The sequence below is a fragment of the Gopherus flavomarginatus genome, chromosome 25 (genome assembly GCF_025201925.1).
Source record: "Gopherus flavomarginatus isolate rGopFla2 chromosome 25, rGopFla2.mat.asm, whole genome shotgun sequence".
Lineage (NCBI taxonomy): Eukaryota > Metazoa > Chordata > Testudines > Testudinidae > Gopherus > Gopherus flavomarginatus.
This window is the reverse complement of record NC_066641.1, coordinates 10,220,882-10,247,743: the sequence shown is the minus strand read 5'-3', so window position 1 is coordinate 10,247,743 and position 26,862 is coordinate 10,220,882. Positions and strand designations below refer to the sequence as shown.

The window sequence follows — 26,862 nt, the reverse complement described above, 5'->3', positions numbered from 1 at the left end:
CTCCCACCCGAGGGGTTCTTAAGGAAAAAGCAGGGGTGGGGATGCTGGATTCCAGGCACATGTTGTGGGGGCAGCTTGCGCTGCAGTGGCCGTTTGGGGGTTGGGTTTCTGGTGCCTCCAACATTCCAGTACACAGATCCACCCTGCTCCGTCTTCCTCTCGGCTTTGCTGGCCGTGACTCACTTTCCGCTCTCTCTGATGGTTTTTCAGCGCTTCTCTCCCTACTCCCGTTTGTGGTCTGAACTTTACAAGCCTGGCTCCCTCCCTGAGTGCTCCCTGGCCCTGATCACCTGCTGCAAACAGAGCAAGGGAAGACAGAGCGACGACACGTGCATTTACAACTGAGATCTTTGCAGCTATGAAACGAGCTGCTGGATTCTAAGTCAGGCAGGGCTGATGAATGGAACGTCCTCACTCGAAATACGCCATGTTTTGCTGCAGAAAACAGTGGGAGAGGCCTTTGGTGACGAGGCTTCAGAGGGGCATCTGTCTTTAGGAATGCAGAGTCAACTAGTTACTTGTAGCAGGGATAACAGCAGGGGGCTGGAGGAGATGCAATTTCGCACCCACCAAAAAACGGTTACATAGTCATATCCAAATGTGCCTGGAATGAGATCGGGGCATCCAGAGCTGGGATCAGGTAGTGGTTCCATGGTCACTGCTCTGATTGCATGGCTCCCTGACCCTGCCCTTTGAACTTCCAGTCTCAGGGCACTGCGGAGTAGAGACGAAGCCTTTCCACACCCCTGGCCCTCAGGGTCAAGGACCCATTTCCTCTCACTGAGGGGTGGGCACAAGCTCCAAAGCTGCCTCCATCCCTCCAGTAGAACCTGAATGTTTCCTCAGGGTCAGCTCATGATGTGACGTTATTGACGCGAATGGTGACCGTGTAGATCATTGTTGCAACTGAGGTCCTATATTTGCACCAAATCTTGACTAAGGAGGTCAAGTAAGGTGTCTATGGAAAGGTTGTAATTTGCTGGTTATGATTATGCTGTTTGTATGTGTGTATCATTTTTGCATTTGACGTTATGAATATTGTCTATGTATTTGTATCTCGATGTGTTTGATTCGAAGTAGCATCAGTGAAGCATTTGGTTAGCTTCTCGAGAAAGGACTTCCTTTCCCGCCTTTGCTGATACACCTGGAGGTTAGCTGGATTCTGGAGCTCTTGGCCCAACCTTTTGAAAGGGACTCAGTGCTCTGTTAGCAGATAGGGGCCACAGGAGAGTAGAGAGATGCTGGATGGTCTTGTGCTGCTGGCAACCAGCAAGAATAGCCAAGGGAGGATTTGAAGCAGAGGAAACCCCATGGTGTGCCCACCCCACCTTAACAGCTCACTGCTGGTAATGGTGAGACCTGAAGGAAGGCTCAGAGGTGGAGGGGGGTGATAGCAGGGGGAGGTACCTCACAGCCCATGGGTGGAGCAGAGGGGTGTAGGTAAAGCAGCTGGTTGCTGGGGGATTCGGGAACAGAAAGGGAGCTGGCAAAGGAGAAGGTTCTCAAAAGGGTTCTGAGCAGCTAAGAGCCTCCTCCCCTCCACACTCATCGTCAGCAGCCTCAATCCTGGGGCCTTTCCCCTCCTCTATGCTCTCAGCCACACAGTCAGCAAGGTACACTGACTCCTGATCTAACTAGCCGGAGGCAGGTCCTTCCTGCAGCCCAGCCCCAAGGAGCCTGTTGCTTCCGAATGACGTGGTAGTCTCTTACCTGTTTTCCCTTTACTTCCAGCCTCTTCTCTGTCCTCCAGAACGGGTGGGTCAAGCTCCTCATCTGGAGGGGAGGGGGGGAAATGAAATGAAAGAACTTGGTTAGTGAGAGATTATGGAAACCGCATGGGAGGCCTCTCCACTCTGTCCCCTTGATAAGAGGTGGGACTTTTCCAAAGCTCTCAGCATTGTCCTAGTTCTGCTCCCACTGAAGTCAGTGGTAAAACTCCCATTGACTTCTCTGGGTGCAGAACAATGCCAATGCCGTCTGCTATGGAAAATCCTGCCCTGGGGGCTTCATGTGATGCCAATCGCCAGGGTATCTGAATGCCTGGCGCTCTCATTTCAGAGAGTAGCCGATGCCAGTCCGGGCCCTGGGTCTGAAAAAAGGACATGGCGCACAGAGAAGCCTATGGACAAATGGAGCCTGTGAACACTTCCACGCACAAAGGTTACAGAAGGAATTAATCCCTAAGTGGGGGCTTTTAGAAGACACAGACCCTTTACGTGGACGAAGTAGAAATGCCCAGCAGCAGTATGACACCAATAGATTACATTCAATTAGAGATTTGATTAGATCAACTAGATCAGATGACTTGGATCAAGAGAGCATCTGATTCTCAAACCAGTAAATTCAAGGCGTAAATTCGAAAAAGCGGAAGGAGAAGTCCCCCGCTCCTGGGACAGGTAATATTTTAAAGCATGTTGCATAAACCCATGAATTCCTATTAACACTGTTAAAAACAAATCACTTACTAAAGCCTCATAAATTTACATGGCACTTTATAAGCATCATATAGGAAGAGACGTTTCCTGCACTGAAGACTTTACGGTCTGCGAGACACAAGGCACTGGCTGAACAATAATTTCCAGGAAACAGAGGAGGGTGGAATGATTTCTTGAAAGAAGCAGATTTAAGGGGGAATCTGAAGAAGGAGAGAGAAAGGACACCTGGCAGTGAAGAAGAGAGAGGATGATCCAGGCATAGAGGACAGATGGTAGAAGATGCTGAGGTCATGGGAGTTTAGCCACTGATTTCAGTGGGAGAAGATTTGAGCCATAGGGGAGAGGTCTGTACAGAACAGGATTAAGACGAAACAAAGAGCAGGGAGTGGGGGGAGCTAGGCTACTCATGAGCACAAAAGGAGATTTAAGTCAGTGTGAGAGAAAAAGGCTTATTTATACACAACAGTCGCACCCGTTTAACTAAAATCAGTTTGGGCTAAGTCAGCACAAGCCCCTTTTGTGCACACACTTAAATCGGTTTACAACTGGGTTCTGGTGATTTAGTTTAAATGGGTAACCTATCATTAGCACCGGCATTCACTCTCCCAGGAGCAGATTGGTGCAAGATCCTTACACTGGCACATGAATACAGGTTCAGAGTCCCTGAACATAGTGGCACCCACACAAGGTGGGTATACGCTACTCGGCCAAACCAGTACTGAATTCAGTTTGGCAGCAAGCATCGGCAATGACAGGAATCAGGGCTGGATTAAGGCAATCCAAGATCCTAGCTACACCCCACCCAACCCAGAACAGGAGATCTGGGTGCGGGGCCAGATGGCTCTAGCACGCTCCCTCTGCGAGAGGCTGTCTGCAGACTCAGGAAGACGTCACTGCTTGGGTCACATTTGCAGGTTTCTCTTTGTCACCATGAAGTTTAGAAACAAAACCCAGATTCCAGGGCTGTTCCGTGTCTCTGGAAGTCAGCACCCTGGACATCCACCTGTAGCGTGGATTCAGCACCTAATTCGGGCCTAACAGACAGCATTGAGCTGCACCTGTGCTTAGCAATGGGTTATTTTTGCAGCATAGGCAAGTCCTACGTAGGAGCATGAGGTACCGTGACTGAAGCTCGGCCTGTGAACCCAAAGGCACCAAGTTTGGATCTAATCTCAGGGCAGAGCCATTTCATGAGGAACCATGGTCAGGATGGCCTTTCTAATAAAGTCAGCGATGGGCCTTTTGCTGATACCGTGCAACTTGATTGCAAGGCAGTAGATAATCTGCTGCATTTAGGCACTTTCGGAAGACAGAGTGCTCTCCCCCACCCTCCACGGACCAGCCCCAGCTGTCTCTGCCTCCCGATTCTAATCAATGCAAATCAGGTCAGAGCTCCGTTGTGAATTACAAATTGGATCCGAAGTTGGAGGGTCACTGCAACGGCTCCCCCATTAGACGGGAAGTGGCACCAAAGATCTTTTCTAAATAAATCAGACTTTATTGTAAAACTCGGCCACTGACGAGACGTAACCTCATTAGCATTGATTTGAAAATAAATTATTGAAAGTGGCTTTTGCCTGCTCTTTGCATTTGTAAAAGAGAATGTAAATGTATCTGCAACCATGATAAAAAAAACAAAAACCAACACCCACTATCAAGGCAATCAAAAGTGGATTCCTTTATCCTTTTGGACAATAGCACTTAATCTGGCCCTGGGATGAGAATGGGAAAGAACAGATAAAACCGATTCTTCCAGGGCAGTTCAGTGTCCAAAGAGACACTATTTCTCATTGTGCCTTGGGAGTCATCTCCCAGGCTATGGCCAGTCTTATATGCAGAACACCATGACTATCAACGAGGAGCTCAAGACCTCTAGTACTGGATAAGGAAGCTTATCAGTAGAAACAAACTCACCCCGGCCAAGGAGGACGAGGATTAGGGAAAGGGCTGTTACAGCTCCCTGGCTACTTCTATAGCTAAGCTATAGAGAGGAAGCACTGCCCAATGGTTAGAGCACTAGCCTATAATCTGGGGGACTGGGTCAAGTGCCTCCTCTGCCACAGATTTCCGGTGCGACCTTGGGCAAGTCACTCAGTCTCCAGGCGCTCTAACGGGGGGAGGCTAGCGCTTCTCTACCTTCTGGGGAGGTTCTGACGATAAATCAGATTGTGAGGTGGTCAGATAATAAGGGAATGGAGGTCATATAAGCATCTAAGTGAGGTAGACACTAATGCCAAAGTGTCCACGCCCACCCTTACAACGCCAGGCTTTTCGGATGATAGGAAGCGAGATGGAAGAGTGGTGAGGGTGGAAAAAATGATCCGACGCCGCCATGGACATACAGAATTCCTGCCTGACTTCCTCTCTTTTACCCAGAAAGCGCCCCTGCCTCCTGGCAGAATTTATCCAGACCATAAATTGCTTCGTAAACCCATTTGAGCAATGGCGAGATCGCCTCCGCAATGGTGACCTAGAATGATGCAGCTATTCCACGGGGACCGTGGACTAAGAAGGAGAGGCTCATGAATACAGGAGACGGAATTTTACAGCTCTTGCACCCAGCGGAACTCTTGGCCACAAGAAATGAGGCCAACCACTTTCAGCCCTAAATGCACTTGATTGATCTTTCCCTCGATAAGTTCCCTGCCCTGTAAACCAATTCAGCTGTTTCTCCTCTGGGCTGGAAAGGGGAAAAGCTTGCTATTGTTACGTGCAGTTTTAAATACTAAGGTGATGCTCAGATTACATGGTGACTGTAGACATGTCTTGATAGATAAGGAGATGGTCTCCTGATTGGAGAGCTACCCATGTGTCACAGGCTCGGTACCTCAGTTTACCTATCAGGGATAATCCTTCCTGCCTACATCAGAGGGGTGTTGTGGAGATTAGGTGGCTAATTCCTGTAAAACCAGACTCATCTGAGCGTTGCTGTAGAAGCTTAACATATTGTTTTCATTCAAATTGATGCTGACCGGACTCATCTGGAAGTTACAGGGAGAGCCGGGACACAGGGGGACACACAGGGAAGGGATAGCTCAGTGGTTTGAGCACTGGCCTGCTAAACACAGGGTTATGAGTTTAATCCTTGAGGGGGCCATTTGTGGATTTAGCTGGGGATCGGTCCTGTGTTGAGCACGGGGTTGGACTAGATGACCTCCTGAGGTCCCTTCCAACTCTAATATTCTATGATTTCGGTTTCAATCTCCATAGTGGATGAGAATATAGCAGCCCTAAAGAGAGAAAGTGTGTTTTCCACTGCACAGCAAAGTAACATGCACAAGCAAAACATGCTCCTACGAGAGCAGGGACTGCACAAAGGTGGTCCCATTCCAAACTCTCTGTTTTCTGTGTTAGCACCTTCATCTCTCCAACCCAAACATCCTCTCCCTGCACCATTCCATCTGCAACGTGATCCCTCTCTGTCTCTCCGCCCCACTGTTGCCAAGAACCCAGTCTACACTATGATTATAATCCAGCCAGTTGCAACCCGGTTAAATACTGCAGTGTAGAAGGGATTTAGCTGTGTAACGGGGTTAAAAGGAGTCCCTGGGGGCCCGTCAGGGGACTGGGAGCAGGGGTGGGTGTTGAAAAGGGGTGGTTAGGGGCAGGGGTCCCAGGAGGGGGCAGTCAGAGGACAAGGAGCAGGGGGGGTTGGATGGGTTGGAGGTGCTGAGGGGGGCAGTTATGGAGTGGGAAGTGGGAGGGGGCAGAGGCCAGGCTGTTTGGGGAGGCACAGCCTTCCCTACCCGAACCTCCATACAGTTTTGCAACCCCAGTGTGGCCCTTGGGCCAAAGTTTTCCCACCCTTGCGCTAGACCTTCCTTCCTCTGTAAACTACCTTCCATCGGTTTGAATCAGTGGATATTCCCTCCCACCCCCCAAACTAAATGCCCCAGATTTTAGTTTATGCGTATTTCCCCCAACAAAGTCCAGGCTGGGAGGATGGAAGACTAGTAAGTGGGCAATAACCCTCCAGGTTTGCCATCCATTCGTTTATGCAAAGCTGTATCTTATTCATCCACAGTCTGTAAATCACACGCTGGCAAGCGTAGTAAAAAGTTACCATGAGCATTTTGTGGCAAGCACGTAACTTGGAGGAATAAGTCCTGATGTCTAGCTAGCATGCGCACAGGCACATTATCCATGTTGTTGACAGAGCATGCACTCAGCAGTACACAGGGCCGCCCGGGGGGGGCAAGAGGGGCAATTTGCCCCAGGCCCTGGGCTCCGCAAGGGCCCCCACGAGAGTTTTTCGGGGCCCCTGGAGCGGGGTCCTTCACTCACTTGGGGGCCCCAGAAAACTCTTGCGGGGCCGGGACCAGGAGCTTCTTCCGCTCCTGGTCTTTGCTGGCGGGGGAGTCTTTCCACTCCGGGGCGGAAGGACCCCCCGCCATCGCATTACCGCCGAAGCGGGACCTGCCGCCGAAGTGCAACCAGGTTTTCGGCGGTAATTCGGCGGCGGGGGGCCCTTCCGTTCAGGGACCCGCTGCCGAAGTGCTCCGAAGACCCGCGGCGGGGGCCCCCGCCACTGAATTACTGCCGAAGAGCGGGCTGCACTTCGGCGGCGGGTCCCGCTTCGGCGGTAATTAGCCGGCGGGGGGCCCCCGCCGCGGGTCTTCGGGGCACTTCAGCGGCGGGTCCCAGAATGGAAGGGCCCCCCACCACTGAACAGGGCCGGCTCTAGACATTTCGCCGCGCGGTGGGCCCCCTGCCACTTGCTGGTCCCACGGCTCCAGTGGACCTCCCGCAGGCATGGCTGTGGAGGGTCCGCTGGTCCTGCGGCTCTGGTGGACCTCTCGCAGGCGTGCCTGCGGATGCTCCACGGGAGCCAAGGGACCAGCGGACCCTCCGCAGCCATGCCTGCGGGATGTCCACCGGAGCCGCCTGCCGCCGATGGCCCCAGGCCCCCGGAATCCTCTGGGTGGCCCTGGCAGTACTGAGTAACATTTAAGTCTCCACTGCTAAGGCCTCTGGGAATTCAAATGCAACTCTGGGGAACAAGAAGCACTAGCCTTGGATTGCAAGCTCTTTGGGGCAGCGACTGTCATTTCGTTAGGATTGTGTACAGCACCTTGCACGATGGGGCCCTGATCCCCGATGGGGGCCTTTAGGCACTACCATAATACAAATAATGAACATCCCTTCAGACTGTACTCTGCCACTCACATGGAGATGCCTCAACCACTCACAACCTGCATGGCCCTGATCACACCCCATCTACCTGCCAACATACCATCTACCTGCCAGCCTGTTTGTGGAAATACCACATCCCCCTGTGAGATGTGTGCGCCTGATTTCACCCCATCTGCTCCCTGCACACCCATGTTTACTCATCTATCTCATTGCACACTCCTAATTGCAACCCCATAGACCTGCAGTCTGTGCCTTTCATCTACCACAATCTGCAGCCTCCACACACCCTCAGCTGCGTCCTGGCTTGCTCCCTGTGGATGGCTTTGCCCTCATCCGAGCCGAGCTATCCTTGGGCCCCTCTTTTCCCCAAACCCTCTGGCCTCTCCTTCCTTCTTGGGAAGCCATCAGCCAGCACTGGCGCAGGAAAACACATGATGTTCCAAGGGGAGCATTTCTTCTACGTGACTTTCGGTATGTGGGGGAAAAAAAAAGTTGTATCAATTATACTAAGCCTATCGGGGCCTTCTGTGTCTCTGCCCCCTCCTGCCTTGTGGTGGAGCAGGCAGCCTGACTCCTTTCCGCCCCTTCCTAGCGGTAACACAGGCTGCTCTGCAGCGCTGGGCAGCAGAGTGTGTACTAACATTTCCACGGAGGGTGATCTGTCTCGCTTTCTCTCTGCTTTACGGGAAACCCCTCCAGAGAGCGGAGCTGGTTCCTGTTGCCATTACAGCTGCTGCGGATCCGCATTTCCCGCCTCTAATGGGGTCAGGCGGCTTGCTTGATTCCAGCCCCCAGCTCCCAAAGACGAGAAAACTTTACCCAAGTCCTTTTGCTTATTCTACATTCAGCTACAAGGCGGCACCGTGGCGTGGCTGGCAAAGGGAAGGAAACAGCACCTTTCCCAGAAAGTCTCCGTCCTCTGCCACCTCAGCCCAATTTCACAGTTGACGGATCACAGAACATTTTAACCAGAACCCCTAACCCCAGTTTAAAAGTTCGAGTCTGGGAGCCAGGAATAGGGCACCAGGCCTCCAGGGTTCTATTCCTAACTCTGAGCAGAAGTGTCACCTAGTGGGTAGAGAAAGGGGGTTGAGTGTCAGGACTCCTGGGTTCTATTTCCAACTCTCAAGAGTGGGTAGAGAAAGACCCGGATGCTAGTTCTCTTCCTGGCTCTGAAAAAGAGGGTGGGGTAATTGCTGGAGCAAGGAGCTGGGAGTCAGGGCTGCTGGATTCTCTTCCCGGCTCCGTCACTGAGCTGGAAAAGTCACTTCCCTTCCATTGAAAAAATGGGACAACAGCCTTTATAAAGCACTCAGAGCGCCTCAGGGGAAAGGGCCTATGGAAACGGAAAGTCTTTTCAGCCATCCCGACAGGCTGCAGTACGCTCCCTGTGCAGGGTACAGAGCCTTGATCCCGCTTCTCTTTGCACTCCTCTGACGGGCACAAGCAAAGCCTCTCTGACCTCACCAAAACGGATGCCTGTGGAGACGCGTCCTGAGCGAGGTGCGGGGTAATTCAAACATCTGTCCCTTCTTGGGACGGGGTAGCTCGGCGTGAGGTACAGTTTGTAGCGACGTCTAGGGCCGTGTCTACCCTCGAGGCAGTAGCTGTGTCTGCCTAGGGTACGAGATAGCGAAAGACGCTGGCAGAGAGAGGAGCAGGTTAAAGCTTTGGCAACGGGACACCACGCTGCTAAAGGTAGCAATGGGAGGCACTGCTTGGGCCCACGGAGAGCCATGTAGATACAGAGCCTACGGATCTGGCACCTCTCTACTTATTTCAGCCAGTGAGTCTCAAACTGATTTGATCGGGCCTCACTCCCTTGGGTCTGTAGGAGTTTACGGCCCCCGCCCCGGCTCCAAGAGGTCATGATCGGCAGCAGCTCCATCATGCCGCTTTCTTCTTTGGCGGCAATTCGGCAGCAGGTCTTTCCCTCCGAGAGGGACTGAGGGACCCTCTGCCTAATTGCCGCCAAAGAGCCCGACTTGCCACCCCTTCCACTTGGCCACCCTAAGCACCTGCTTGCTGAGCTGGTGCCTGGAGCCGGCCCTGGCAATGGGTGCGGCTGTTTTTTGGCAATACCATCCATGCCACCAGAGCCGTCCCTAGCTATTCTGGGGTCCTACACAGGCCCCTTCTATGTGTGCGCGGGGGCAGCCTCTGCACGGCAAGGGAGTGGGGGGGCGGGCCCCAGGCCTCCACGGAGGGGTGGGACTGGCTTTGAGGGGGTGGGGGAGGACCACCCCCCAGCACTCACCGGCGGTGTGGCTGGGGCCAGGTCGCTGCACTTCCTGCTGCTGGTGAGCGCAGCCGTGGCCCTGCTGCAGAGCTCAGGGGAGCAGGGGCGGGGCTGGGGGGAAGCAGGGGTGGGAAGAGCTGGACCAGGGACTGGAGCAGCACGCAGCTGTGTAGGGTACCAGGAAATTTGGTGCCCTAGATTTCCTGCTGCCCTACGCAGCTGCATACTTTGCGTATGGGTAAGGACGGCCCTGTGTGCCACCCCTGGTTCTGCGCTGCTGCTGGTGGAGGGGCTGCCTTCAGAGCTGGGCGCCCAGCCAGCAGCCGCCGCTTTCCGGCCACCCAGCTCAGAAGGCAGCGCTGCAGCCAGCAGCAGCACAGAAGCAAGGGTCTAAGATGCCACGTTCTAAGATGGATGCCCTGTTCCTCTCAAACCTCAAGCATTATTCGTTGCTGTGGGGAAAACGTGCACAGTAAGTTGTTTTTTCCCTGCTAAAGCTTCTCATGCCCCCCCGAATACTGTACATTCTGTGCTCCCCAGTTTGAGAACCTCTGGTCTGAGCAGTGCCTCAGCTTCTATTTCTACCCATGCTAGCTGGGCATGCAGCGTCTGTACTCCACACAGGTCCTGTTGCACCGAGGGACGGAGTTAGCAATCACTTCTGGCATATTCACATGTTCTAAGAGACTAGATTGCACAGCGGAAAGTGGATGCCACATGCGGTTACCCATATAGGCCGACGTCAGCGTCTCTCAGCTGCTCCTCCCCTACCCCGAAGCTCAAATCCTCAGCCTCACCTGTTGCCACACCACAACTGAACACTCCACACTGGGATTGAGGGGGGTGTGTCAAAGCTTCATCTCCCCAGCGAGTCAAACCGCTCCCCTGCACAACACAGAGGGCCTCGGAGTCACCCGATGCTGACATACGCCAGGCCACGCACTTCCACCAGCCACATGATGCCAAGGCTACATCCCTCCTTAAGCAACAAGCTCCACTGTGTGACGGAGGAGGGGACCCTGCCTCACATGACGCTGGCATGTTCAGGGCTCTACATTAAATTCACATCGGGCTTCCCCTTGCCGTGGGTGGCGCGTTCTGTGCCTGGTGCCAGCCCGCAAGTGGCAGGCCGAGCGAGTGGATTGGAAGCCGTGAACTGAAACATTAATATCATAATTAAATGCCAGCCTGTCTCCTAGCTGCACAGTGCCCCAGAAGGGCTGTGATGGATGGAGGCTTTTAGGAAGGAAGAGAGAGAACTCACAAGCTTTGGTTGGATTTTCCTCAGGAAAATGTTCCTCGGGAGCAGCTTGCTGGGGAGACTTCCCCATAACAGGCTCCATTCACCCTGCTTTGTGGTGCCTGCCACCCTGGCCAGTGCTATGGGACCCTTTCCTGTCTAATGCCCAGGAGCAAATATCCCACCATCTACTGGACCCACTGAAACTGCTCCCAGCTGGTGCATGCTGGCAGGTCACCCGCCTCTGCCCAGGGCTCAGGCAAATGTCCCAAGTGCTGGAGGCTGGGGTGGGGGACAGTGATCAAGGAACTGACCCAGCCCCCTGCTCCTAAGCAAGGTTGACAGCAGTCGCAATATGGAGATTCCCACAAGAGCAGCCAGGTGGGAGACCCTTGTCTTTGAATGTCTACACTGCTTTTTTTTAGCTCGGCAGCCTGAGCCCTGCGGGTCCTAGACAATTGACCAGGGCTCTGAGGGGTTTTCTTTGCAGTGTAGATGTACCCTTAATAACCCCATCAGCAGCTCTGGCTCGAGCCCAGTTCTAACCTGCAGTTTTGTCCTCTCCCTGGAAGAGAGTTAAAATTTGGTACCACGCATGGTGCGGTGGATCAGTTAGGCTGTTTACACTGTAAAACCCCTTCACCCTGTTGTGACCAGGTGCCCTGAGTTGGTTATAGTGTAGACAGGCCCAAAAGAGAAGGCAGGCCAAGTTCCGCCTCCTAGGGCAGGGATTGGTCTCAGATACTACAACGCCAAAAAATAAAGATACACCCACTGGCAAAACCCCGACGTGTCTTTTCTGATCTCGCTTCCCTCCAGCTTTGCTCCCCCCGCCAATATGGAATCTACCAGTGCCCGAAAAGGCTGAACACGCTGCCTTTAATGAGGCACTGATGTGGCATGTTCCACCACAGCTGGATTTCAAACCCGATTCCCTCTAACCCCCCACAGGGGAAAACTGTTTCCCCAGCCACAGGTTCCAAGAGACCAGGGAATCTTGTCTTTCTCACCCCCTCGCCGGGCACAGCTACCGAGCCCTGGTGCTATGCTGGAGCAGCCTGCATGAGGGGCAGATTCTCAGAGGAGCTGTGTTTTAATGTAGCAATTTGATTCAATTTTCCACTCTATAAAATTACCCATCACTGCTCGTTGCTTCCTAACAGACACCTTCACTCTTAATTTAACAATCCTATTGAATTCTGCCAGGGAAATTGGAAAAATTTATCACCTGTGAAATTTTATTTTTCCTTGGTTGTATCTGTTTTTGTAAAACTTCATTAACGACGATGACTTGCTGAGGAAATTATCTCCCCCCCCCTTTTTTTTTAAACTTGGAACAAGAGAAAAAATAGCTCGACCTCAGCAGAGATTGTTATTTGCATAATAAAAACACACAACATGGAGATTCCAGGGGAGGGCAGGGATGGAGAAAGCAGAAGCTTCCTCAGTTAGTTCTCTTGGGTATTTATCTGGCTCCCGGTACCACAGGATCTGAGTACCTCACAATCTTTGATGTATTTAATCTTAAAACATCCCCTGTGGGGCAGGGCAGGGCTGTTCTCTTCACTGTACAGATGGGGAACGGCGACAGGGAGATGCTAAGTGGGTTGCCCATGCTCACACAGGAAGTCTTGAAGGAGTCTTCAGCTACTGTTCAAAACCACTGGACCATCCTTCCTCTCTTTACAGTCCCCTCAAACCTGCCTCCCGTATCACCCAGCGACGGAGGCAAAAAATGACTGCTGAGCAATAGTGGCCCATTGGGAGGGAAAGGTGGGCAGTGGCTTTGCGGAGCTGGATCGCCGGAACCCTCTCCGGGGGAACGGTGGTGGATCTGCTGCCTCTGACACCCTCCAGGCCCACGTGCAGACAGGACATGCGCCACAGTGAAGTGGCTTTACGCCACAAGACTTCTCTTATGATCCCAGTTTCCATATGGCCTGTCTGGTAAGAGCTCCACCAGGAGCTTTTCACCCACCCCTGGAAGTTGCAAGGGACAACGGCTGCTAAGGTGCATCTATGCTTCCTGCAGTTATTCCCGTCAGAAGGGCTGGGACCCAGCAATCCCCCTTTTGCCTTCTCTTGCCCTCCCCAGGATACTCTAGGAATAACGACTCTGTTCTTCCTGTGCACACTCCAACGGATATTGATTTTCAACCGAGTTTGCCATCAGCAGGTTCTCCTGTAGTTTGCAGAGGGGACAGGGGAGCCCTTGGGCTAGCAAAGACGTCTCACGGGGGGTCATCACCAAAGGAAGGGAACACACTGCCATAAAATATCAGGGTTGGAAGGGACCTTGGGAGGTCATCTAGTCCAACCCCCTGCTCAAAGCAGGACCAATCCCCAACTAAATCATCCCAGCCAGGGCTTTGTCAAGCCTGACCTTAAAAACCTCTAAGGAAGCAGATTCCACCACCTCCCTAGGTAACCCATTCTAGTGCTTCACCATCCTCCTAGTGAAAAAGTTTTTCCTAATATCCAACCTAGACCTCCCCCACTGCAACTTGAGACCATTGCTCCTTGTTCTGTCATGTGCTATCACTGAGAACAGTCTAGATCCATCCTCTTTGGAGCCCCCTTTCAGGTAGCTGAAAGCAGCTATCAAATCCCCCCTTATTCTTCTCTTCTGCAGACTAAACAATCCCAGTTCCCTCAATCTCTCCTCATAAGTCCTGTGTTCCAGCCCCCTAATCATTTTTGTTGCCCTCTGCTAGACTCTTTCCAATTTTTCCACATCCTTCTTGTAGCAGGGCGCCTAAAACTGGACACAGTACTCCATTGGTGAGGCCTCACCAATGTTGAATAGAGGAGAATGATCACATTCCTCGATCTGTTGGCAATGCCCCTACTTAAACAGCCCAAAATGCCGTTAGCCTTCTTGGCAACAAGGGCACACTGTTGACTCATGTCCAGCTTATCCACTGTAACCCCCAGGTCCTTTTCTGCAGAACCACTGCTCAGCCGCTCGGTCCCTAGTCTATAGCAGTGCATGGGAGTCTTCCATCCTAAGTGCAGGACTCTGCACTTGTCCTTGTTGAACCTCATCAGATTTCTTTGGGCCCAGTCCTCACTTGTCTCATCCCACACAGCAACATTGCTTTCTTGTGGCACCCATTTTGGCGTTTCTTCCCAGCTGGTGCATTCTGGGAATCTAGAGCATCTACCCACAATGCCCAGCCCAAGTTGCTGGGAGCAGGAGCCATTAGATAATTTCCCATCATGACACTTGGTGTGGTGGGAGACAGTTAGCTGAACTGGTGCCTTTACAATGCTTCTTGCTTCCCATCCATGCACAGGGAAGCAGGAGGAGAAAATAGGATATTTGTTGAGCTCATTGCTTGTAGAACATCTGGGCTGCAAGAGGACTAGGGTGTGCAGAGCCTTGGAAAGACATGGCCAGGTCAAGGGGTTCCAGCCAATAGTTTGTTGCAGCGCCAGGAGTGGCAAGATGGGGAACCGCCTGGAGGGGCCAAGAGTTTTGGAGATACTGGGTTGACCTAGGCCCCAAAGGTGGATTTTTTGAGTGAGCTGTTACAAACAAAGTGACTCACATGAAACATGTTCTAAGACCAGCCCAGGTAAAGAGTTTTATTGGGATTTCAAACGTTCCGCCGTGGCGTGCTGCAGCCTGACAGTCACAGCCCCCCATGCTCCCAGAAAATGAGATGGAGGAAAACCAGATGTGAAACTGGTAAAACAAGCAGCGCAGGGAGATCTCCCTGTCCCAGCCCTAGCCCTTGCCCGGGGGAAGCCAACTGGCCCAACCTTTGTTCCAGGGAGCAACAGAAAGGCTGAAAAGAGGTTTAATTATCATAGGCATTACTAGCAGCACATGTAAGGAAACCTGAGGCCTGATTCTCTCCTTCCCTGTGGGCTGGGAGGTTATTTGCACCAGTGCAATGTGGGTGCAAACCTTTACTGTTCGGATTTAGTCGCATTTTTCTTCCACTCTGTACTGGTATGAATGACTACAGTGGATACAGAACAATGGAGGATTTTATAGAATCATAGACTGTCAGGGTTGGAAGGGACCTCAGGAGGTATCCAGTCCAACCCCTTGCTCAAAGCAGGACCAATCCCCAACTAAATCATCCCAGCCAGGGCTTTGTCAAGCCTGACCTTAAAAACCTCTAAGAAAGGAGATTCCATCACCTCCCTAGGTAACCCATTCCAGTGCTTCATTCCCCTCACTCATGCAAAGTGCTACCTAGATCAGTATGGTGGCATTTTAAACGCCCCCCTGTCCCCTGCACCCGTTCACCTTTATCCTCCTTGCAAATGACAGCACATGGCTTGCAAGGCAGTAGAGAATGGGGCCATAATTTTGAAAGTCGGTGGATACAGTGCTCCTTGGGAGAACGGCTACCAACTCAGGGAAAGTTTTGCAAAGCGACCTATTTCCAGACGGACAATCCTAGCTCTCATAATTCCCCTCCTCGGTTCTTTTTATTACTTCAGGGCATTCGTACAACAATTAGATCCTTGCAGCTCCAAGGTTTGCCCGCTCCTGCTGTTTGTCCCCCCATCTGTCGTCAGAAACCTGCCTTTGTGCTGTCTCAGTTCATTGCTATGGAGCTGGCTGTGGGTACTGGGAACAGATCAATATTGCCCTCCCATCCTGCAATCATGAATGCCATAGGTGATGACTTTATTTTCCCATGGGGGTGCTCTGCCACTAGACCCCACCCTTGCTCTGCCTCTTCCCGCCTCCGCTCCAACCCCGCTCCTAAGGTTCCCGCCTGCCCACTGCTCTCCGCCCTCCCCAGCTACCAAACAGCTGATCGGCGGTCCTGATGAACAGCTGTGGCTGCCGGGTGCTGAGCAACCATTATTTTTTTTCCATAGGTTCTTGAGCCCCCAAGGAGTCAGTGCTGATGATGAATGCTGTTTGGAGCTGCTGAGAAAAGTACTCATCAACAGGGCTGTGTGGGGTGGGGTGGCTCTCACCAGACAAAGGGCAGTGTATCCCTCCCCACATCCATCCGAGACCCTGTAAGCAACACAGGACGGGTTAGTATCTTCCCCTGTCCCTATGCTGGGTTATCTCCCTGCCAAGACGAGAGAATGATCAAAGTCCTAGGGAAAGAGAATCAGCTAGGCCATTGGACAGGGACTGCCGGAGGCTGGTCAGGCAGATTTAGGTGCTGCTGCAGCAGCTTCTCGATGCACATGGTGAAGGTCACAGGATTCTCAAGGGCGTTTACAAGTGCCGTGGTTCTCAAGGATTTCCCCGCCTGTGGCGTGAGCTGCTCACTCCCACAATGCTTTGCAGTTGCAGAAGTGGTGAAAAGGCCTCCGTGTAAGGATGGATTTCGCCCCCCTGTGCACAGAAATCCAGCTGAAACCAGCACCCTGTACCTGGGCCTTTCTGCACTCCGAGCAGGAACCTGGCAGTAATGCACAGGTGCGGTGATAATGTCTGTTACAACCAAAAATGACCCGTGTCTGCTGATAGCTGGGGGGCAGAGTGAGGGCAGCCAGCTTCAGCAGTGTTACTGAGCATGCTCAGTACAAGCCAGGCAGCAAATCGGGGGAGCGGGCATGTGACCCCACATGCCACCCCCCACATGCATTGCCTCTGGTTACACCACCACTTAGAGGCGCCAACTGCGATCAGGGCTCCATCGTGCTTGGCACTGCACATACACATAGCCCGTGACAGCCTCTGCCCCAGAGAGCTTCCAGGCTAAAAAAACAATAAGTTGGCTGAAAAACAGGCAGAGGGAAGCGAAGCAGCTCAACCAAGGTTATGCAGCAGGTCAGTGGCACAGCGAGGAACAGAATCTATCCAGTGCTGCAGCCACCTCTACCTTGCTTCCAAACGGCTGAGCAGAGACCCTTATGCCCGAGAGCTCGGGCTCTTCATTGCTGCCTGGTGGAACATCCTGGCATCTTTAATTTAGTTTTTAAATCACTAAAAATGCAAAAGCTCCAAAAATAAATAAAAGGAAACGAGGACCTAATTTTCATGCAAATGCTCCTAGCCAAGGGGAAGATGGAGCGGCGGGGGGAGGGAGGAAGAGACAATGGCAGAATTGTTTCCAACTAGAATATTTTCCAACTTTCTCTAGGCGGCCTCAGTAGCTCTTGAAATCGGAACAAGAGGAGAGGAAGCTGGAGCAAAGCAGGGAAGGGTATAAATTTGCAGCGGCGGTAAAGCAGCCTCTCACCCTGGGATCCTTGTAAATGTCTCTCTGGTTCCCTGAGCAGGAACAATCGTCCATGGGGCTATGTGAAGAATGCAGGGTACGTCTCCACCATGGCCAGGGGTACGAACGGCCGCTTGTGTAGATGCACGAGCATGAGCTGTTCTCTTGCTAATACAAGAAGTGAGGATGCACAAGCCCACCTGACTCCTCCAGCAAACGGACACGCTACCGTAGCCAAATCAACTCCAAGGAATAACGGTGCGCACAGGCACCTCTCCAGCCTTGCCACATTTGACAGCAGGCTCCAGGGCAGGTTCCATGGTGCTTTTTTATGGTCGGGAACAATGCAGAGGGCGTTGGCCCTTCTGAACTGTACGACTTTGCACTAGCAGGGCTGCTCCCGAGTTCCTCAACCAGCTGCTACAGCTTGGTTCACTCCCATGCATGTTGCATCTTTGGCAACTGAGGGCAAATCTTTAATTTCACTATGTGTTGTCCCTTGCAAGACCAGAAGCTGCAACACAGTTACAGATCCTAAGCCCACCAGAAGGGACCATTGTGATCATCCCACAGAACACAGGCCAGAGACTCCTCCTTTGAGCCCAGCAACGTGTCGGTTAAATTAGAGCACATGTTTCAGACACACACCTGACCTTGATTTAAGAGACTCCAAGTCCCAGAGAAGCCACTGCACTGGGAGAGAAACGGGGTAACTCTCATGGTCCGTGGTGGACCAAGCTGAACACAGCTGGGAAAAGCCACATAGGTCAGAACATGCTACATTCAGTAGAAACGTTCCTATGAAACAACCCTTTTTACTCCAAAGAAAGTGGTTTGTTGAGGGGATATAAATACCCCTCTGCTACGTCTGCAGCCCATTGCGAGTGGCCAGGGCGTTTCTTCACCTGACTGCTCGGCTGCTCACCTGGTAGAACCTCATAGATGTCCTCTTCCTCCTCCCCACCGGCTGCTGCCACCTCCTCCTCCACGTTTTGGTTATAGTGGGATTTCGCGTTTGGAGAGCCAAAGCCATCAATGTCATCGTAAGCTTCTTCCTCTTCGTCCTCCTCTTCCTCCTCCTCATCGTAGGGAATGGTGAGGGAGCTCATGTCTGGCAGGAGGGATGATGAAAACAAAGGAACAAATTGAAGGAAAACAAAAACCACCGCGTTAAATGCTGGTGCTTCCGTCATGGGCTGAAATCTACCAGAAAAGTCAGGCAACTATCCTGCTGTGCTCATCGTCAGCCCTGTTCTGCAATAATACAGAACCGGGGTGCAGGGGGGGGAAGGATGGAGGGAGAAGCGCCCCCTTTTACGGTCCATGGGTGTCTGGCCTAACGCATGGGCTAGGAGCACATGAGATGAGGATCGGGAAAGGGGATAAGAAACCCTGGGGAAGGGGAGGAAGTCTCCAGGGTGCAAAGCTATGCTTCTTTTCAAGCAGGAAAATAGGATGGAGAGATTCTTAATGAATCCTACCTCCCCGCCCAGAGGACACTCTGCAGGGCACACTGACCTCAGCAGAGAGCCGAGGAAAGGAAAGGTGGTCAGCGGACTTGTCTCAGACAATGTAATGGAACTGATTTGCCAGCAGGGCCAACGTTTTAACAGACACACTGGACATCATTGTAGGATAGGGTGCACTGAAGCTGCCTTCCCTTTTTAGGAGGTTTGCACATCTCAGGCTAGCTTCTGGTCTCAGCTATGCTGGTATAAATCTGGAGTAACTTCCGTGAAGTCAGAGAAGCGACTCCAGATTTCCACCAGAATCTGGCCCTTAGTGATAAGTCACAGGCATGAACCCAGAACAGGCCCATCCCTGTTTTTCAAGTTCCACTCAAGCTTCTTGCAAAAAACAAAACAAAAAAACCCCAGAGTGGTTGGTTCTCTCGGTAGGAGAGATATAGAGTGAAATTGGCAGCCCTTGTCCTTGAAACAACAACAGTGTCTTTCTCTCCACCAACAAAAGCTCACAGTCCAGTAAGCGATGCTGGATAACTGGGCCCTTTCCCTCCTACTCCAGTCTCCCTCCTCGTACATTCAGCTGCGCTAGCTGATTGTGGGACAACTGGATGGATTCAATAGCCCGCTCTGCCCAGGGATGACTGCATCACTCTCTCTACCATATTTGATTATAGGTCCTACACCCCACGGTCACTGCCAACCCCCCGGATCGGCCAGCAGAGGGCGCCGTAAGAGCAGGCATTCAGCAACCGTGAAGAGTCGTAACGAACTAGGTTTGAACCCCCCATGTTCTTTGCCCCGTGCCAATGGGCTGCATCGGCTGCATCCTGCTTTTCTATTCATTTGGGCGCCTTGGTTTATTGCAGAGAAGAGTTTAAGGTCATCAGCGCCAGGAGGAGAAGCAGAGTGGAAGGATTTGCTAGTGGTAAAAGCCCTGGACCAAGAGAGACTATGGGGGTCTAGTCCCAGGTCTGAGGGGGAATATTGTCTGGTTTTACAGCTTGGGACTGGGAATCAGGATTCCTGGGTTCTTTTCTCAGCTCTGACACCGACTTGCCCTCTGACCGTAGCTCTCTTTCGATTTTTCCATCTGTATAATGGGGATAATAATAATATAGATACCCACCCTGGGGGCTGCAAGGTCTAATTCCTCAATATTTGGGGAGCTCTTTGGGATCCAGGGATGGAGGCAGTTAAAGAAATGGCCCCAGACTGTCTGAATGAACTGTAAAGTCAAGCAAGTTGGCTACAGCGCTCCCTGACAGCTACTCACCCTTTAACAGAAACTGGATCTGATCCACCCAGTCTTTAGCCTCTGCAGGACTGGAAGCTGTAAACTAGGGAGAGAATTCATTTGTTAGGTCATTCATGTTTTAAGCAGAGGTTGTGGAGACAAGCTCCTAGACCAAGGGCCTGGGAGCCAGGACTCTGGGATTCTATTTTTGGCCCAGGGAGCTAGTTTAGTGGTTCAAATGGGTGACTAGGATTCAGGACTCCTGGGTTCTGTTCCTGGTCCTGCCCCTCACTCACTGGGTGACCTTGGGTCACCTCTCTATGCCTCTGTTTCCCCATCTGTACAATGGGGATAATGCTGCTGACCTACCACAGAGAAGGTTGTCAGGCCTCGTTCATGATTCAAATGATTTGGTCTCATCAGATAAGCGGTGGTATTACTGAGTGTGAACCTCCGCTCCAGATCCAACTCCCTCTGAAATTCACGTAAGTTCAGATCCAGACGTTATGGCTTGGATCGTTTCTATGACAGCACTTTCCAGCCTCGCCCACCGAAGCCCAGGGAGTTGAGGACCTGGTTTAACCCCTTCCACCCAGCGTGAAGGCCGTTTGTGACATTCCTTTTACAACTAGACCTTCCAGACCCAATTTCTCTGTTGCTTTGCACCTTGCAGACTCCTTTACTGCTGGGCCAGATGAGGGCAAAGTGTTTCGGTTCTGCCTGCGTTTTACACTCGCTTTGTACCGGTATAAAAGGGCCGTACAAGATGCAAGGCTGTGGAGAAGCAGACTATGCGATCAGCAACGGAGGTGAGTGTTGTCAAAGCAGGACCGACTGAACACCGTGCAGCAGATCACAACGGGACGCTTGGAAAGGTTTGGGTTCAGATGATCATTCAAGAATGAGGGGCACCAAAACCTTCCGGCCTTGTTTCTGCTGCCACGGATTCAGGTTTGGGGGACGATGACATGGAAAAAGGTCTCCCCCCACTCAGAGATTCAGACACACCAAGCCATACAGACTATACAGTAAATAGCAACATGCCAGGTGCACGCTGTTGTATGATGCACTCAGCGTTCTCATGCTCAAAGCAGCCGGGGCTCAGAGAGCACAGAAAAAAGGACCATTTCTTCTACTGATCCTACCTCGTAGCTGCGTTTTCCGGGGCTCATGAGTTTGAAACAGGATTCTCTTCGGGAGTCTTTGCGCAGGTGGAAAGCCAGGTGGGCACTGTAGCTCTCAATGGGAAAAGTCCCTTTTGGTTGCTTGCCTACAATGATAAATAATATTACTGACTTTGTGTGGCTGCAGCACCTTTCTTTGAAGGAGCTCACAGTGCTTCACAGAAGGGGGGTTTCGCTCATTTCACAGATGGGGAAACTGAGGCACAGACCTGCCCAAGGGGTCTCAGCAAGTTCAGTGGGAAATGGGCAGAAAACTCCTAAGCCCCCTGGTGTGAGCATCTGTATCCCCAGGAGAAGGAACTTTTGCAGCATTTTCCCTGTTAGATGAAGGACCAGCAAAGCGGAGGCCCTCCTAACAACACTCGCGCGACAGTAACAGCAAAGGAAAGTTTGTTAGGGTCACACAGACACATAAGATGAGCTGCCTGTAATGAAGCAGAGACCTTGGTGTACTTGAGGAAATATGATACAAATGATTATGCTGCTGCTGGTCGAGGATTAACGGCTTGGTGCAAACAAAGAGAAAGAAGAAACTATTTAGCGAGGCCGTTGACAATTTGCCTCTGGAAACTTGGAGACATGCAGACGTGCATGTATTGGATCATATCCTCAGCTGGGGTGAACTGACATAGCACCACTGATGTCAACAGAACTTCGCCAAATATACACCGGCTGCGGATCCCGCCGTTTGTTTCCTTATTGTAACTGGCCAGTAGCTGGTTTCTTTTTGTGTCAAGGGAGAGAGCACATCTAGTGGATACAGGAGAAAAGACTGGGAGTTTTATTCCTGGCTCTGCTACCGATTGTCAGGGAGATCTTGGAAAAGTCATGCCACCTGCCTGTGCCTCAGTTTCCCCATCTGTAAAATAAGGGTAGTGATACATAGTATCATAGCAATGTGGGACTGCAAGGGACCTCGATAGATCATCTAGCTCAGTCTCCCAGCACTGAGACAGGACTACTTATTATCTAGACCATCCCTGACCATAGGTGCCAACTCTGTGGGTGCTCCGGGGCTGAAGCACCCTTGGGGAAAAACTGGTGGGTGCTCTACACTCACTGGTAGCTCCCTGCCCCGCCCCAGCTCACCTCCATCTCCTTCCCAAGCGCGCCGCCGCATCATGCTTCTCCCCATTCCCTCCCAGGACTTGCGCCGCAAAACCACTGTTTCTCGCGGCAAGCCTGGGAGGGAGGAGGGGGAATGTGGAGCGCTCAGGGGAAGAGGCGTAGCCGGGGCGGGGATCTGAGGAGGGGTCCAATGGGACAAGGAGGGGCGGAGTGAAGGTGGGGACTTTGGGGCAGGGGTGGAGTTGGGATGGGGGCACAAGCACCCACCAGTGCAGAAAAATGTTGGCGCCTGTGTCCCTGACAGGTGTTAGTCTAACCTGTGCTTATAAACCTTCAATGACAGAGATTCTACAATCTCCCGAGGTAATTTATTCCAGGGTTTAACTACTCTTAATGTTAGGAAGTTTTTCCTAATGTCTAACCTAAATCTCCCTTGCTGCAATTCAAGCCCATTGCTTCTTGTCCAGTCCTCAGTAGTTAAGGACAACAATTTATCACCCTGCTCTTTATATAACAACCTTTTAGGTACTAGAAGACTTATGTCCCCGCTCAGTCTTCTCTTCTCCAGACTAAACAAACCCACTTTTTTCCGTCTTTCCTCGTAGGTCATGTTTTCTGGACCTTTAATCATTTTTGTTGCTCTCCTCTGGACTTTCTCCAGTTTGCTCACATCTTTCCCGAAGAGTGGTGCCCAGAACTGGACACAATACTCCAGCTGAGGCCTTATCAGCGCTGAGCAGAGAGGGAGTATTACTTCTTGTGTCTTGTTTACAACACCTCTGCTAATATATCCCAAAATCACGTTAAGTTTTTTTGGCAACAGTATTACATTGTTGACTCATATTTAGTCTGTGATCCACTAGAACCCCCAGATCCTTTTCGACACTACTCCTTCCTAGGCAAAAAGAACAGGAGAACTTGTGGCACCTTAGAGACTAAAATTTATTTCAGCATAAGCTTTCGTGGGATACAGCCCACTTCTTCTGTGCATCTGAAGAAGTGAGCTGTATGTAGCCCACGAAAGCTTATGCTGAAATAAATCTGTTAGTCTCTAAGGTCCCACAAGTCCTCCTGTTCTTTTTGCGGATACAGACTAACACAGCTGCTACTCTGAAACCTTCCTAGGCAGTCATTTCCCATTCTGTATTTATATTGCATTGTATTTGTATTTGTGCAATTGATTATTCCTTCCTAAGTGGAGTATTTTGCACTTGTTCTTATTGAATTTCATCCTATTTATTTCAGATCATTTTTCCAGTTTGTCAAGATTATTTTGAATTCTAATCCTGTCCTCCACAGTGCTTGCAACCCCACCCAGCTTGGTACCATCCACAAACTTGACAAATGTACTCCCTTGGCATTACCCAAATTATTTCTGAAGATACTGAATAGAACCAGACCAGGACAGATCCCTGCAGGACCCCACTCGATACACCCTTCCAGCGTGACTGTCAACCATTGAGAACTACTCTCTGAGGTCACTTTTCCAACCAGTTGTGCACCCACCAGATAATAGGTTAATCTAGGCTGTCTTTCTCTAGTTTGTTTATGAGACGATCACATGAGACAAAATCAACAGCCTTACTACAACTGAGACAGATCACATCTACTGCTTCCCCCACCTATCCACAAGGCTTGTTACCCTGTCGAAAGAAGGATATTAGCCTGGTTTGACATGATTTGTTCTTGACAAATCCATGCTGTAAATTATCACTGTATTTTCTTCTAGGTGTTTAAAAATGGATTGTTTGATTATTTGCTCCATTATTTTTCCGGGTACCAAAGCTAAGCTGACTGGTCTACAATTCCCTGGGTTGTCCTTATTCCCCTTTTTTATAGAGAGGTGCTAAATTTGCCCTTTTCCAGTCCGTCTTTCATGAGTTCTCAAAGACAACTGCTAATGGCTCAGAGATCTCTTCAGCCAGTTCCCTAGGTACTCTGAGATGTACTTCATCAGGCCCTGCTGACTTGAAGACATCTCACTTGTTTAAGTAATTCTTAACTTGTTATTTTCCTGTTTTAGCCTCACGTCCTCCCCACTGACACTAATGTTCATAGGTGCCGGGGCTGGAGCGCCCATGGAAAAAAATTAGCGGGTGCTTAGCACCCACCGGCAGCCGAGCTCCCTCCAGCTCCTCCTACCTGCCGGTGGCCCCACTGATCAACTCCTCCCCCACCCGCCCAGTGCTGTTCCATGGCGTGCAGGAGGTGCTGGGAGGGAAGGGAAGGAGTGTGGAAGGGGCATGCTCGGGGGGTGGGATGAGGCAGGGTAGGGGTGGGGCCTTGGGAGAAGGGGTGGAGTGGGGAGTCGAGCACCCCGTGGGTAAAGAGGAAGTCGGCACCTAAGGCTATGTTAGTTGCCAATCACTGTTAACTTTTTTTTTTGGTGAAAACTGAAACAAAACCGGCCTTTAATACTTTGGCCATTGCTGAGATTTTCTGTTATCGTCTTTCCCTCCTCATTGAGTACAGGGCCGACCTTGTGCTTGTGTTTGGACTTTCTCCTGTTTCTTACTATAAAACATTTCTCTTTTATGTCCCTGGCTAGTTTAATCTCATTTTGTGCCTTGGCCTTTCTAGTTTTGTTTGCGTTGGTTGTTTATATTCATCCTTTGCAATTTGACCTAGTTTCCACTTGTTGGAGGATTCTTTTTTGGAGTTTCAGGTTGTTGAAGATCTGGGTAGGCCAGAGTGATCTCTTACCTACTTTTTATCTTTCCTGTGCATTAGGATAGTTTGCGCTTGTGCCTTTAATAGTGGCGCTTTAAAAACAGACCTACCCCCTTGGGTGACTGGGGTAGCAAAGCCTGATCTTGTTAATGTGCTCGGAGATTCTCAGAAGAAGGGTGCTAGAGAAGGACAAAATTATGCCCATCTGCGAGAGTCAGCAGATTTTCTTTTTGTCCTAACAGCAGAAGAGTCATCATAAAACAAAGAATATGACGTGCGTGCGTTAAAGCTGTCAGCATGCAGTGTTTCCGGATGGGCGGAACTGTATAACGAAACCCATATATCTAGCCGTGCCAAACTCTGTTGGAGGTATTAGCTGTGTGTTTATATGTACCTGATGGACCATAACTGCAAAATATTTATATACAGTGACACATGGATTATATACAGTCACTTGGGGAGTTAAAGCCCAGCTGATGCCTAATGGAAAACTTGGTTCAGCATTTGATTTACACAGTTCCACTCCTGTGTTTCTCTTCTCTCCTTCTTTACCAATAAGTATATTGAAATAAAACGAGGCCAAGATCTTTCTAAATATGCCTGCCGCTGATGCCTCATCTGGCATCAATCACCCTTGGGCACATCATCATTATTTACCAGCTGGGTGAAATGAGAAGTCGGAACTTAAGGTGAGAAACCAACAGACAGCAGGAAGCAATGGACTCTTAAGGAAACCAGGACTGAGATATGAATCGTAGGAAGAACTGAGCATCCTAATCCCCGAGACACCTTTGAAAATGGCAGCCGACACCTGGTTTTGGAGCAAAACGAAGAGAAGGAAATTGGTGCACAGGCATAATCTTTAACCTGTGGAACTCGCTGCCACAAGACATCATTGAGGCTAAGAGCTTAGCAGGGTTAAACCTTCCTCCAGGGATTAGTGATTTGTATGGCTAATGAGAACATTCACAGCTACGTAAGAGGGGATGAAAAACAGAAGGGATATCAACCTTCCTGCAAGGCACAAGCCAGCCAGCATCTAGCGCAGTAAAACCTCTAGACAATACTGTAATACAAATAACAGAAAATGACAGGATTCAATAGTGCAAACTAAGGAATGACTCCAATTCGCTGGGCCAATTTTTTCCCCTGAAGCCCCAGGGACTTCAAGAGAGAATGCTCTGCAACTATCTCCCCATGAGGCATTAGTGTTAAACAAGGGCCCGCCCCGTCTCGTCCCAGCCCATTTGAGCTCCCAGCCACCAGACGTGGCTTGGAGAACACAAAGCAGGTGCTTTGCCGCTTACTTTTTTCATTTGCATAGTACAGAAAGGTCCTTTTGTTGAGGACGCACCATCGCTTCTGCCACTCTGAGCCAAAGAAACCATGGTCTGTGGGGGAAACGGGAAACAAAGCGGGGGTTAAGAGCACTGCGGAAAAGATCTCATGGTCTTTTTTGTGTGTTTATAGTCAGTATAAACCCTCCGTCCCTGCATAGCCCCACAAATTCCTTCATAGCATCAGAGGGCTGGAATCTAGAGTCAACTCTCAGAATTGAGCACTAGATATGGTGCTGACGACCCAAGACTCTGCCCCACACTTTTGACTCCTGCGGGCATGTCTTCACTAGGAAAAAAGGTGTTCTCTTAACCTGGTTTAGCTAACACATGGCAACTAACATGACGTAAAGCCTAATGAAGACAGGCAGTTTGTAGCTTTCACAGGCATTAGCAAGTCAAAGCAAACCTTAGCCTCCTGCATCATCTTTTCCTCGACCTGCTGACGTGTGCGAAAGCTACAAATGCCGTCTTCCCTAAGATTTCACCCCATGGGAGCTAACCTGAGTGAAGAACCAACCTTTCTCCCTAGTGAGGACAAGGCCTTAATGGTTAATCCCATTTCTGGGCTTTGCTCTTTCAGCAGAATGACGACCTGCATAAGGTGCGCCCTTTGTTACTTATGATGCATAAACAAAACCTGAGAGATTCCACACAACCTTCCCTGTACAAAAGATTTTTTTCCTGCTTGTTCTTCACTGTGAGAA

The 26,862-nt window shown here is 50.8% G+C and overlaps 1 protein-coding gene across 1 annotated transcript in view; it reads right to left on the bottom strand.

The window, feature by feature from the left end:
* The window catches only part of SKAP1 (src kinase associated phosphoprotein 1), a 233,702-nt gene that overhangs the window by 28,823 nt on the left and 178,017 nt on the right, over nucleotides 1-26,862 (bottom strand). Inside the window, exons 6-10 of the mRNA XM_050934839.1 lie at nucleotides 26,126-26,209; nucleotides 21,042-21,166; nucleotides 19,936-19,999; nucleotides 18,122-18,307; nucleotides 1,711-1,773 (exon numbers count right to left, since the gene is read on the bottom strand). Of these exons, the coding sequence (XP_050790796.1) occupies nucleotides 1,711-1,773; nucleotides 18,122-18,307; nucleotides 19,936-19,999; nucleotides 21,042-21,166; nucleotides 26,126-26,209 (522 nt within the window). The remainder of the gene's footprint in view (nucleotides 1-1,710; nucleotides 1,774-18,121; nucleotides 18,308-19,935; nucleotides 20,000-21,041; nucleotides 21,167-26,125; nucleotides 26,210-26,862) is intronic.